This window comes from Coffea eugenioides, unplaced genomic scaffold, assembly GCF_003713205.1.
Source record: "Coffea eugenioides isolate CCC68of unplaced genomic scaffold, Ceug_1.0 ScVebR1_34;HRSCAF=178, whole genome shotgun sequence".
In the NCBI taxonomy this organism is placed as follows: domain Eukaryota; kingdom Viridiplantae; phylum Streptophyta; class Magnoliopsida; order Gentianales; family Rubiaceae; genus Coffea; species Coffea eugenioides.
In genome coordinates, this window is record NW_020864084.1 from 8,904 (window position 1) to 23,334 (window position 14,431).

The 14,431-nt window shown below is 43.0% G+C and overlaps 2 protein-coding genes across 2 annotated transcripts; both read left to right on the forward strand.

The window, feature by feature from the left end:
- Positions 1-249: 249 nt before the first annotated feature.
- Positions 250-1,746, forward strand: LOC113758020. The gene has a single exon (XM_027301050.1). The coding sequence runs from the start codon at positions 250-252 to the stop codon at positions 1,744-1,746; it is 1,497 nt and encodes a 498-aa protein (XP_027156851.1).
- Positions 1,747-6,455: 4,709 nt separating this feature from the next.
- LOC113758021 lies at positions 6,456-8,038 on the forward strand. Its single transcript, XM_027301051.1, has 2 exons — positions 6,456-7,518; positions 8,010-8,038. The coding sequence occupies exons 1-2, from the start codon at positions 6,456-6,458 to the stop codon at positions 8,036-8,038; spliced, it is 1,092 nt and encodes a 363-aa protein (XP_027156852.1).
- Positions 8,039-14,431: the final 6,393 nt, after the last annotated feature.

Here is a 14,431-nt window from a genome sequence, read left to right on the forward strand (position 1 = left end):
GCTCTACTTTCTTCAAGGTTTCGCAAGGGGCTGTGAGAGAATATTTTGGTGAGCTTATTAGAGTGATTTGAGTTACCATATACGAGTGTGAGAGTAAACACTTAGGGAGTGAAGTGACAAAAAAAAAAAGCAAAAGAAAACATTACTTTTTTCCCTATTTCCTTTGCTACTAACCCTTGCAGGTACACTTGAGACTCCATGTCTAGTGGAAACGAAGGAGTATCCCGTCCCATGAACTTTGAACAGATGATGGAGCAAATGGAGAGGCGTTTCCAACGCATGCTAGAACCCATTCAAGATGAGTTGCTACAACTCCGAGCGTCTGGAACACCAAAAACCTCTAAATCCATGCGAAGGCGAAGGGGCGTGGAGGAGTCGTCCGATGGTTCCAATAATGATGATGATGATGAGGAACCTCGAATTCGACCAAGGCAAAGGAACCAGACTGGACCTACCGATGTATTCAAGGGAATCAAGATGCAAATCCCTGAGTTCAAAGGACGGTCCGATCCCGAGACCTTTCTCGAATGGTTATCCAAGATCGAAATGGTCTTTTCTTGCCAAAACTACACCGAGGTGCAAAAGGTGCAATTGGCCACCATGGAATTCACTGAGTACGCTGTGGTTTGGTGGGACCAAATCAAGAAGTCTAGAAGGAGAAATGGGCTACCTGAGCTTATTCCATGGCCCGAGCTTCGAGCCATGATGCACACCCGCTTTGTACCTGGACATTACACTAGGGATTTATACCACCGGTTACAAACCTTGGTCCAGGGCAACCGGAGTGTGGATGAGTACCACAAGGAGATGGAGATCCTGATGCTTAGAGCGGATGTACAAGAGGATCCTGAAGCCACCATGGCGAGATTCTTGAGCGGGTTACGACCCGATATTGCTGAACGAGTGGAACTTCAACATTATATGGAGTTGCATGAGCTTGTAGACAAGGCTATTAAGGTCGAGCAAAGGCTCAAGCGGAGGGGTACCACTCGATCGAATTTCGGCAATACCACCTACTCTACCAACCGCCCATTCCAACCAAGGAATGATTCTCGGCCTTCACCAAATGCTCCTACACCAAAGCCGAGATTCGAGGGAGGTAAGGTGGGCAACCCTAGTATTAGTAAGCCGTCCTCTTCTACTCCAAAATTTGAGGAGTCTAGGGTACAAACTAGAGCTCGTGATACTCGATGCTTCAAATGCCAAGGTAGAGGCCATATTGCTAGTCAATGTCCCAATCAAAGGACTATGATTATGATGCAAAATGGTGAGATCGTGAGTGAGGACGAAGCCGAGTACGAAGGCAAACTACCTCTTGACGGAGGTAGTGATGGGGAATCACCAAATGAAGAGGAGTTTAGTGCACCCGAGGGTCATTTTGGGACTGCATTGGTTGCAAGGAGAGCATTAACTGCACGTGTTAAGGAGGACGAGCTTCAACGGGAGAACATCTTCTACACCAGGTGCTTCGTCAACCAAGCACTTTGTAGTGTGATTATTGATAGTGGGAGCTGCACAAATGTAGCTAGTTCACTCATGGTGGACAACTTGAAGTTGCCTACAAGGGATCACCCGCGACCCTACAAACTCCAATGGCTCAACAACTCTGGGGAGGTTCGAGTAACCAAGCAGGTTCTTATATCCTTCCAAATCCATAAATATTCTGATGAAGTATTATGTGATGTAGTTCCTATGCAGGCTAGTCACATTATACTAGGTAGGCTTGGCAGTTTGACAGACAGGTGACTTTTGATGGTGTGACTAATAAGTATAGTTTCTTGTACAACAGTAAGAAAGTCACACTAGCTCCCCTTTCCCCCAAACAAGTGCATGAGGACCAATTGAAATTGCAACAAGAGTTTGAGAAGTATAGTGCAAAAAGAAAAGAAAATGAGAGAGCCGAGGCAAAAAAAGAGAGAAAAAAGGCTATAGATAGCTCGACAAGTGAGGTAAAAATTGAGGAAAAACAAATGCTTCTGATCAAAGCCAAGAAAGTGAGAAAGTTAATGAGAGATGAGCAGCCACTTCTTATGCTTGTTAGCAAAGAAGTAGCTCTGAATGTGCTTGAACTTGATACTAACATACCTCTTGAGGTTAAGTCTCTGTTGCAGGAATATGCTGATATCTTCCCCGAGGACGTGCCAAGTGGATTACCACCGCTTAGAGGCATTGAGCACCAAATAGACTTCGTCCCTGGAGCTTCGTTGCCAAATCGGCCAGCTTACAAGAGCAACCCGGAGGAAACTAAGGGGTTACAAAGGCAAGTGGACGACTTGCTTGGCAAAGGATGGGCACGTGAGAGCTTAAGCCCGTGCGCTGTCCCAGTCATTTTGGTGCCCAAGAAAGATGGTACATGGAGAATGTGCACTGATTGTAGGGCCGTAAATGCCATCACGGTAAAGTATCGCCACCCTATACCTCGCTTAGATGACATGCTTGATGAGTTACATGGGGTTGTGTTCTTTACCAAAATTGATCTCAAAAGTGGGTACCATCAAATTAGGATTAAGGAGGGGGATGAATGGAAAACTGCCTTTAAAACTAAGTATGGATTGTATGAGTGGTTAGTGATGCCTTTTGGGCTCACTAATGCACCTAGCACCTTCATGAGGTTAATGAACCATGTTCTGCGTCCATTCTTAGGAAAATTCGTGGTAGTTTACTTTGATGATATCCTAATTTATAGCAAATCTTATAATGAACACCTCGAGCATATTAGGGCTGTTATGGATGTACTTCGACGAGAGCAGCTCTATGCCAATCTCAAGAAATGTAATTTTTACACTAATGAGCTTGTGTTTCTAGGGTTTGTTATAAGTGCGCAGGGAATGAAGGTGGATGATCAAAAGGTGAAAGCTATTCAAGAGTGGCCAACACCAAGGTCTGTGGGTGATGTTCGAAGCTTCCATGGCCTTGCGGGTTTCTATAGGAGATTCGTGAGGGACTTTAGCACTATTGCTGCACCCTTGACCGAGTTGATTAAGAAGAATGAGAACTTCCATTGGGGAGATTCTCAAGAACAAGCCTTTCGCGTTTTAAAGCACAAACTCACACATGCACCTGTACTTGCTTTACCTGACTTTTCTAAGACATTTGAGATTGATTGTGATGCTTCAGGTATTGGAGTTGGAGCTGTGTTGAATCAAGGAGGAAGACCTATTGCCTACTTTAGTGAGAAACTCAATGGGGCTGCACTGAACTACTCAACTTATGATAAAGAGTTGTACGCCCTCATTCGAGCACTACAAGTTTGGCAGCACTACTTAAGGCCTAAGGAATTCGTGATACACACTGATCATGAGTCCCTTAAATACCTTAAGGCCCAGCACACCTTGAGCAAAAAGCATGCAAGGTGGATCGCATTCGTGGAGTCCTTTCCGTACGTAATTAAATATAAGGCTGGTAAGTCTAATGTGGTTGCGGATGCACTCTCACGAAGGTACTCTCTACTCACTTCCTTAGATGCTAAGTTGTTAGGGTTTGAACTGATTAAAGACATCTATGCCCAAGATAGTGATTTCGGTGAACTTTACCTTTCTTGCAAACACACTGGGCAAGGTAAATTCTTCATTTCCGATGGTTACTTGTTTTATGCTAATCGGCTTTGCATCCCACATGGATCCATCTGCGAACTTTTGGTACGAGAATCCCATTCGGGTGGCCTTATGGGACATTTTGGGGTTGATAAGACTCTTGCCATGCTGCAGGAGCACTTCTATTAGCCGCACATGAGGAGAGATGTTGCACGGGTGGTGGAGCGATGCTTAGCTTGTAAGAAAGCTAAATCCAAGGTACACCCGTATGGCCTTTACACCCCGTTACCTATTTCTAGTGCACCATGGGTCGATATTTCTATGGATTTTATACTTGATTTGCCTAGATCCAAGTATGGTCATGACTCCATTTATGTGGTAGTTGATAGATTCTCTAAAATGGCACACTTCATTGCATGTCATAAAACTGATGATGCATCTCATATTGCTAACTTATTCTTTAAAGAGATTGTGAGATTGCATGGCATTCCTAGGACCATTGTCTCAGACAGAGATGTCAAATTTCTGAGCTATTTTTGGAAGACACTCTGGTCTAAGTTAGGCACCAAATTGCTATTCTCTACTGCCAGCCACCCCCAAACTGATGGTCAAACTGAGGTGGTAAATCGTACATTAGGTACCTTGTTGCGTGCCATCATAAAAAAGAACTTGAAATCATGGGAAGAATGTTTACCTCATGTTGAGTTTGCTTATAATAGGGTTATCCATTCTACTACTGGTTTCTCTCCATTTGAATGTGCTTATGGTTTTAATCCACTAACACCACTTGATCTAGTGCCATTACCTAGTAATGAGCGCGCACACTTGGATGGTAAGAAACGTGCAGAGTTTGTTAAGCAACTGCATGAGAAAGTCAGGGCTAACATTGAGAGGAGAACTGCTCAATATGTCAAGAAAGCTAACAAAGGTCGCCAAAAGTTGATTTTTGAGCCTGGCGATTGGGTGTGGTTGCACATGCGCAAAGAACGCTTTCCTGTTCAAAGGAGGAACAAATTACAACCACGGGGTGATGGACCTTTTCAAGTGTTGGAGCGCATCAATGACAACGCCTACAAACTTGACCTTCCTGGTGAGTATGGAGTTAGTGCTACATTTAATGTCTCTGACTTAGCTCCTTTTGATGCAGATGATGCGTTTGATTTGAGGGCAAATCCTTCTCAAGAGGAGGGGAATGATAGCATCATGGTACGTGGGCAGGCCAACAATGGCTCGGGTAATCGAGGAGCTGAGGATCACGTGCTCGCCCCAAGTGGACCCATTACTCGGGCTCGCGCAAAGAAACTTCGTGAGCAACTCAATGTACTTATTCAGGCCATACACAAGTCCTTTGAAGGATTCATGCATTCAAGTGAAGGTGGTCGCGGTCCGATAATGAGCATTGAAGCTACACCCGAGGATTAGGGTTTTGCCAAACCCTAATTTCCGTTTTAGCATCATAGTTAGTTATTTCCACATTAGTTGATTAGATTGAATAATTGGCTAAGTGCATATCGCACGTAGAAACGCCAAGGGTAGGATTGCTAATTTACTCATTATTATTTGCTAGAGTGGGCTGCCTAGGAAGGAAAGTCCACGTGAGGCCCAACCCGTCGGGGGTTAAGCCTCCTTTGTTAGGGCCCATATCCACTGCGTCCTTAGTCCATTTTCTACTAGATTAGGGTTTTCACTTATAGCCTATATAAGGCACCATATTACATCAATAAAGGGTAGACACTTTTATGATAAAAATATTGAGAGAGTTTTCTCCATAGCTTTCGAGCAAACCTTGAACAACTTAGAGTTATACTCTAGTGTTCTTGTTCGGCTTATCAATTCAAGAATCGCACTTGAATTGTGGCGCCTTCTACACTTGCCTGAGGTTCACTAATTCGTTTGATTACGGGTTGAGATAGTATCAACAAGTTCGTAGTCACGGGGATTAGAGGGGTCGTAGGGTTTCCGCTGCCACCGTTTCTTGCACCCGACGTCAAATCCAACAAGCGATCTTGGGTCGCGAATCTTCTCACCAACGAGATTCGTATCAAACACGCTGAGGGAGCAGTTGCAGGTGGTTAACGACCGCCTCACTAGGGTAGTCTGGGAGGTGAGAGACCGGTCTGGCGCTATTATCGATGAGTGTGGGGCACTCATCCAGGGAGTGATTGGCGCCAATGCGCCAGGGGGAGTTCCAGGTGACGGAGCTCCAGGTCAGGGAGGCGCCCCTAGCTCTAGCTCTGGGGGGGAGTCGGTTGGCTCCGTCGAGGACTAGATTAGGGTTTTTGAGCCTTGTTTTGATCCCGTGTGAGGGATACCTAGGAAAAGCTTTTGGTTAGCTGTTTTGTGCCTTTTGGGACCTAGGTTGTACAGTGTATTTTGACAGACCCTCTTTTGGCTTCACGGGAGTACTTTTGTATATATTTGCTTGACTGCTCATGTATGACTGTTTGACACAGTTATGTGTTCTGTGTATAACTGTTCTATGTGTATACATGCCTTATGTGGTGTTTATTTTTGGTTCTTTGTTCATGTTTATATGATTATATTTATATGCACTTTCAATATTATTTTGTGCCTCGACTTTAGAGTGACATTAGAGCAATGGAAGACACTCGTAGTGGACGAGGGAGCGGGCGCGGGGTTAGGCAACCCACAACTGACGGGGGTACTAGGGATACTACGACTGAACCAAATCCTGAACCTAGGGTTGACCCTAGTGCCCAAATAGCTGCTGCTATGCAGCAAATGACCGACCTGTTAGCCCACGTAGTGCAACAGCAGGGCCAACCTCCTATCCAGCAACCTGGGAACCCTAGCCATGTAGTAGAGAGTGAAGATCGGGCCCTAGAGAGATTTTAGAAGTTCTCTCCGCCAAAATTTCTGGGGGGGCCAGATCTGGACGTGGCCGAAAAATGGTTAGAGAAAATGATAGATATTTTTGCCGCCCTACACTATTCAGAAGAGAGACAGGTTACATTCGCTGTCTTCCAATTGGAAGGGGCCCCGCGTTCTTGGTGGAACGTGATACGACTGAAGTGGGACCGGGAACAAACACCAAGAACATGGGTAAACTTTATGAGGGACTTCAACGCGAAATACTTTCCCCCTCTAGTCCAGGAAAAGAAGGAGGACGAGTTCATTCGACTCCGTCAGGGAACGCAGTCGGTGGCTGAGTACGAGAGCCAGTTTACTCGTTTATCTAAGTTCGCCCCAGAACTCATTCTAACGGAGCAAAGGAGAGTTCGGCGTTTTATTCAAGGGCTCAATGTGGAAATTCAAAAGGATCTGGCGGTAGCCCAGATCAATACCTTTAGTGACGCCGTGGAGAAAGCTTTGCGAGTTGAAAATGCCAGGCTTCAAGTAAGGAACTTTCAGGTGAAAAAACGGGGGTTCTCTGCGAGTAGTTCGACCCAAGGGGATAAAGGGACCCCTCCCAAGTTTGGAAGAGGAGCCGGGGGAGGAAGGCAACCGGGGATGACGCGAGGGACTCCGCCGAGGGGTGGTCACAATGGACGGGGCCCACAGAGAAACGTCTCACAAGGAAGTTCGGCCTCAGTTGCACGCGGACCCTGTGGATTTTATGGGAAACCAAACCACACTGAGGACAACTGTTGGAGGAAAGAGAAAAGATGCTTGCGCTGCGGGAGTGCGGAGCATCAAATAGCCAACTGTCCAGTGTTACCGCGGGAGGCGAGAGTAACCACCCAGTCGTCGAAGGCCAACTCGGGACAGTCCAAGGTAGAAGGGACAAAGCCAAAGGTGCCAGCTCGGGTTTACTCCCTTGAGCAACAACAAGTCCCTGATTCCTCTGGGGTTGTAGAAGGTACGATCCCTGTTTTTCATCGTCTAGCTAGGATTTTGATCGACCCTGGTGCTACCCATTCCTTTGTTAACCCCAATTTTATGTGCGGCATTGATATAAACCCTGTTAGCTTGCCTTATGACTTAGAAGTTAGTACTCCTACGGGGGACCAACGTTTGATTACTGGTTTGATGTATACAAATTGCGAAATTTGGGTAGGAGAGAGGAAGCTTTTGGGGAATCTTATAAGTTTGGCTATTAAGGGGTACGACGTTATACTGGGTATGGACTGGCTAGCTAAGTACGATGCACAACTTGATTGTAAGAGAAAAGTAGTGGAATTTCGTATACCGGGGGAGGCAACCCTAAGGCTCAATAGAAGGGGTAGTTTAGCCTCATCTGCATTGATTTCGGGTATTCGGGCTAGGAAACTTCTATATAGAGGGGCCCAAGGGTTCCTAGCTTTTCTTATAAACACTCCCACTGATAAGTTGAGGGTTGAAGATGTGTCTGTAGTAAGTGAATATCCGGATGTGTTTCCTGATGAATTAGTCACTTTACCTCCGGAGAGAGAAATAGAGTTTAAGATCGACTTATTGCCGGGGACGTCACCTATCTCTAAGACCCCCTATCGAATGGCACCTGCTGAACTCAAGGAGTTGAAATTGCAATTGCAGGACCTATTGGAGCGTGGGTTTATTCATGAGAGTGGATCTCCGTGGGGGGCTCCGGTACTATTTGTTAAGAAGAAGGATGGAACTTTAAGATTGTGTATTGATTATCGGGGATTAAACAATATGACCATTAAGAACAAATACCCACTTCCCCATATCGATGAACTGTTTGACCAGTTGCAAGGCGCGGTGGTCTTTTCAAAATTAGATCTCCGACAGGGGTACTATCAGTTGCTTATTAAGAAAGAAGATGTACCCAAGACTGCTTTCAATTCTAGATATGGGCATTTTGAGTTTGCGGTCATGCCCTTTGGGTTGACCAATGCCCCTGCTGCCTTTATGGATTTGATGCATCGGGTTTTCAAACCCTACCTGGACCGATTTGTTGTCGTGTTTATTGACGACATTTTGGTCTATTCTAAAACCCGTGAGGAACATGAACAGCATTTGAAGCTAGTGTTACAAACCCTGAGAGATCATCGGCTATACGCCAAATTTAGTAAGTATGAATTTTAGCTAGAGGAAATCTCTTTCTTGGGACATGTGATTTCAAAAGAAGGTATCATGGTAGATCCCGCGAAAGTAGAGACAGTGGCTGAATGGAAGAGGCCAGAAAACCCCACTGAGATTCGCAGTTTCTTAGGGTTGGCTGGGTACTATAGACGCTTTATTAAAGACTTTTCCAAACTGGCCGGCCCTTTAACCGATCTAACGAAGAAAAATAACCGTTTTGTGTGGGATACTAGGTGTGAAACCAGTTTTCAGGAGTTGAAATGAAGGTTAACCAGGGCTCCTGTTTTGGCCTTGGCTAATGGGAAGGACAGTTTTACTGTTTATACCGATGCTTCGAGGGAAGGCTTAGGGTGTGTGTTGATGCAAAATAAGAACGTGATTGCTTTTGCCTCTAGGAAACTAAAAACCCATGAACAAAACTACCCTACCCATGATTTGGAGTTAGCTGCTGTGGTCTTTGCTCTGAAAAAGTGGAGACACTATCTCTATGGGGTTACCTTTGAGGTTTATTCAGACCATAAGAGTCTTAAGTACCTCTTCTCCCAAAAAGAGTTGAATATGAGGCAACGCCGGTGGATGGAACTCTTAGAAGATTATGACTGCATGATCAACTACCATCCCGGTAAAGCCAACGTAGTGGCAGACGCCCTAAGTCGGAAGGCTCAAGTAGCAGGGCTGATGGTCAAGGAGTGGGAGATGTTAGGAGCAGCAAGCGAGTGGAACCCTAGACTGGGATGCAAACAAATAACTTTTGGGAATATTCGGGTGACATCTACTATTCTCGATCGAATTAAAGAAGCCCAAGAGAAGGATCTGATGGTACAAAAATGGAAGGAAAAGGTGGAAAAGGAAGCACTACCTGATTTCAATTTGGGTCCTGAAGGGATTTTAAGGTATAGGAATCGAGTAGTGGTAGCCAATGATGAAAACCTGAAAAGAGAAATTTTAGAGGAAGCCCATCGATCGAAATACACGATCCATCCTGGTAGTAATAAGATGTACCAAGACTTGCGACGGTTGTACTGGTGGGATAAGATGAAGAGGGAGATTGCTCAATATATCCAAACCTATCTGATTTGCCAGCAAGTCAAGGCTGAACACCAAAAACCCTCTGGACTGTTACAACCTCTTGAGATACCCGAATGGAAATGGGAAAATATCACGATGGACTTTGTTTTGGGACTGCCAAGAACTCAAAAAGGACATGATGCCGTTTGGGTGATCGTTGATCGATTGACCAAATCGACCCATTTCTTACCTGTGAATGTGAAGGATTCCATGGATAAGCTGGCTCGGTTGTACCTGAATGAAATTGTGAGGTTGCATGGGGTTCCAGTGAGTATAGTTTCAGACCGAGATCCTCGTTTTGTATCGAGGTTTTGGCAAAAGTTTCAGGGGAATTTGGGGACCAAAATCAACCTTAGTACCACCTATCACCCCCAGACGGATGGACAGTCAGAACGAACAATTCAAACCCTCGAGGATATGTTACGGACTTGTATTCTGGATTTTGGGGGTAATTGGGGCCAACATATGACTTTGGTAGAGTTCGCCTACAATAACAGTTTCTATTCGTCCATTTAAATGGCACCATATGAAACTCTCTACGGACGGAAGTGTCGTTCGCCCATTTATTGGGATGAAGTAGGGGAAAAGAAAGTTTTAGATCCAACAACCATTCCCTGGATGGAGGATGCACAAGAGAAGGTTAAATTGATCCGTCAAAGACTCCAAACCGCTCAAAGCCGACAAAAGAGCTACGCGGATAACCGAAGGAAAGATTTGGAGTTCGAAGTTGGAGACCGTGTTTTTCTTAAAATCACGCCACTACGAAGCGTCACTATGGGTAGAGGAAAGAAACTTCAACCACGGTTCGTGGGGCCTTATACAATTCTTCAACGAGTTGGGAAAGTAGCGTACCGACTCGAGTTGCCGCCAAGTTTATTTCGAATTCATGACGTCTTCCATGTTTTGATGTTGAAAAAGTACTACCCTGATCCAACCCACATTGTGCGACCAGAGGAGATTGAGATAGATAAGGCACTCACCTACGAAGAGAGACCTGTACAAGTACTCGATCGAAGGATTAAGGAACTGAGGAATAAACAAATTCCATTAGTGAAGGTTATGTGGAGGAATCATGGAACAAAAGAGGCAACTTGGGAGTTGGAGGAAGAGATGCAAAAGAAATACCCTGAACTATTTAGTAACACAGGTGAGCAATTTCGAGGGCGAAATTCTTTAAAGGGGAGAGGGTGTGAGAACCCAGAAAAAAAAAAATTATTTAGGTATTATTTTTTTCCGGTGCACCCGTTTTCTTTTATTTTCTTTATTATATTACTTTTATCAACATTTTATCAGTAAATATAGACTTTAAATCATTTTTCTAGTATAAGGTAGTTCGTGAGAAATTAGAAATGTATATTGGACGTGGGACCCGCTCGTGCATTAAGTGAGAGAAATTCGGCCAATTAGGTTAAATTTTGCATAAAGGGATTTAATTACTAGGTGTTAGTAGATGATTAGAGGTTACCTAGATGGATTAATCATGGAGGGACAAGAAGATAACTCTAAACAAAATAAAGTGACAAGTGTCCATTTATTATTGGATTAGACTTGCCTAACTTTTGGCCTAACTTTCTTTAACTTCACTAAAAGTTTAATTTTGACCAAATCATCTTCATTCTTCTCTCTCCCATAGCCGAACCTCTCTAGGAAGCAAAGGAAAGAAAGCTTCAACCTTCCATCTTCTAATCCTTGCTCAAATCTTGAAAACTAACCGATTGTTTCTTGAATTAGTCCACAAAATCAACTTCCTAAGGGTGTTTGAAGAGCTTGGTGGTGTTGTTTTGGAAGAAAACCTCCTAAGCTACAACCTTTCTTGAAGAGTTGAGGTACTTTGCTTGGAACTCATCTTTTGTTTCTAATAAAGGCCAATTGGTGCCTTATGGTAGCTATTTAAGTGATTTTACGGAAGATTTGGTGGATTGGAGTGAAGTTAGCTAATTTTCTGATTTTTGTGGGTATTTTTCTGTTTTCCTATGATGGATATGATTGAGCTTGAATTGGTGGTTCTAAATGGTGTTAAATAGCTCTCTTATGCGTTAATTGTGGTTATTTGCGGAAAATTTCCGCTTGTGCGGAAAATTCCAGATTTAGGGTTTCTAATTGGGGGTTTTCTATGGTTGATTGTTGAGCTTCTAATTGGCTATAATTGAGGGGTATTGTGACCCTAATGAAGTATATTGAATGGCCTATGAATTGTTTGAGCGCTTGTGGTTGTGTTGGATGGCTTTTAATGGTTGTTTTGTAGGTTGGAAAAGCAGAAATCTTAGGGGAAATGCTGTCCAAGTGTCTAGGGTATTGGATTCTTGTGAGTTGGGTTGAGATTAGATAGAAATGAATGGTTTTAGGGTTTGTTTCTACTTTTAACCCTAAATGTTATGTATTTCTCATTTCCAAGATATATTTGGTTCTTGCCTTAATAGTTCCTAGAAACAGGTGTTCGACTCGTGTTTGAGTTTTAATTGTACTTTCTTGATTATTATAGGGCGTGCCGGTGATCCGAGGCTCACGTCGAGCGAAAACTTGTGAACTTACTTTGTTTGACTTGGTGAGTGTACTACTCACATGTTTGTTATTCCGTGGCTTTCTTGTACTTGAATTTTGTGACTTGGGCTAGTTGTGAGCATTGTTTGGGCTAGGTAAGGCGAGGGTGTACTTTATCACTCTCGTACTCTCTCTGGCCTCCTTGACTGGTTATTATATTAAGCCTACTTGTTTGTTATTATATCACTTGAATACTATTGATTGTACTTGATTGGGTGTCGTTTGGATACCGACCTTTACTGTAACTCTGGACCTTTACTGTTCACTCTGAGTTCTACCTGTAAGGACCCGCAAATTTCTTACATTTTTTTTTCTTTTCTTCAAAAATGCCTTTTATTTGAAAATTATTATTTATTAAAGCCCTACTACCCAAATGTTCCACAATAAGTGCATATGAACCTAGAAAGTAGGGTTTTACTCTTCGTTTCCAAGATTGGGGCAAATTAGGGTTTTTGTGATTTTTTGCCGGATGAAATTTCGGTATGGAGCAAGGATCAAATTTGGTGATTAAAAGTGACTTTTAAGTGAGAAATAATATGTGATTAGGAGCAATGAGATAAGGTTGGTGAATAGGAAGTAAAAACCCTAGTACGTGTGTTTTTAAGAAAAACAGCGCGAACCGGCGGGTCCCGCGCACTACCGGTTGAACACACCACTTGATCACCATTTTCTTACCATACAAGCTCATTAATATTTGAGCAAAATATCTCCTAAATTCCAGCTAAGCTTGACCGAAATTAGAGGCTGAAAATACAAGAAAAGAAAAGGAAATTTTACTTGGTAAGGGTTGTGACAAGTGTCACACCATTAGAGGCCATTGACCAAGACATTGTCCAACCTTCTTATCCCCAAAATTGCACCATTCTTCCTCATTATTTCTGCTGAAGAGCCGAGAGAGAGATAGAGCAAAAACAAGAGAAAAGCTTCTCCATTTCTTCTTGAATCAAGTCACAAAGTGAGGAAACAAAGAAACTAAACCGATTAAAGGCACCCTTGAGTGTTTATTGAGTGAGCTATTGGTGAAATTTTGAAGGGGAAGGCTAGGGTTGCTCTTGGTAGACACTAAGCAAGGTAAGGATGATGATTTCCCCAATTTTTACTCTTAATCTTGTTTAAATTAGCTTAGCATGTGAGAACCCGTAAATTTGCATTTTCTAGGTTTTCGCATTTTTCATGACTTGTTTTCTGCACTTTCTGTATCCGGAACATTTTCTAGATAATTTTTATGAGTAAATATAGTTTTTAGATGATTTTTCTAGTATCGAATAGATTTTGAGAAATTAAGAGCGTATACCGGACATGGGGCCCACTAGTGTGAGAAGTTCGGAAAAATTCGGCCAATTAGGTTAAGTTTCGGATACTGGTTGAAATTTATCGGGTGTTAAGAGATAAGTAGAGGTTGAGATGTGATTGATGTGAGAGGGACTTAAAGGATAGAGATGTTTTAAAGGAAGTGACAAGTGTCACCTTAAGAGTGGTTGTAACTTATGACAACTATTCACCTTTTTGACTTATTTGACCAATTGATTAAATATCTCAAAAATTACCACAAAAATCACCATTTCTTACCTCCATTGTGGCCGGCCACCTTGAGCAAGGAAGAAAGAAAAATTCTTGAAAGTTTGGCATCCATCTAGTGCAAATCATCCAAAGCAATCACTTAGACTTGTTTCTACTCCGTAAAATCTCTTCTTTAGGTGTTAGTAAGTGGTTTGGTGAAGTGTTTTGGGAAGATAAGGTGACAAACAACTCTTCCTCTCTTGTTTACTAGGTGAGTGGTGATTGAACTTTCTCCTTCACTTAATGAAGCTTAATTAGTGCCTAGTGGTAGTTAAAGTGATGAATTTTGTGGTTTACTTCTTGGTTTTGGATGAATTGATGAAGTTTCAATTTATTGATGAATTTTCTGGTTTAATATGAATGTGATGTTGTGGCTATCCTTGATGATGGGAACTGATGTTTAATGACTCTAGGAGGTGGAAAAAGTGGAAGATTGCAATTAATTTCTGTTTTGGAAGAAATCTGGAAAATTAGGGTTCTTGGTTCTTCATTCTGTCCGAAATTTTTGGTCCTAGATAGAGGCCGAATTGGCCTTACCTCAAAACATAAAGTTGTAGGGAATGACATTTTAGAGGTGCCTACAAAATTTCAGGTCAATCGGAGTAGTGTAGAGTGAGAAAAGTCGAAATTACTATTGCTGTTCTGGTTTACCCGAAATTGGGATTTGCGACTGTAATTGGTTGTTTTGGCTGGAATTTCTTCCGAATTGGTTGTTGAGGCCTTCTGATGAAATTTATCCCTGT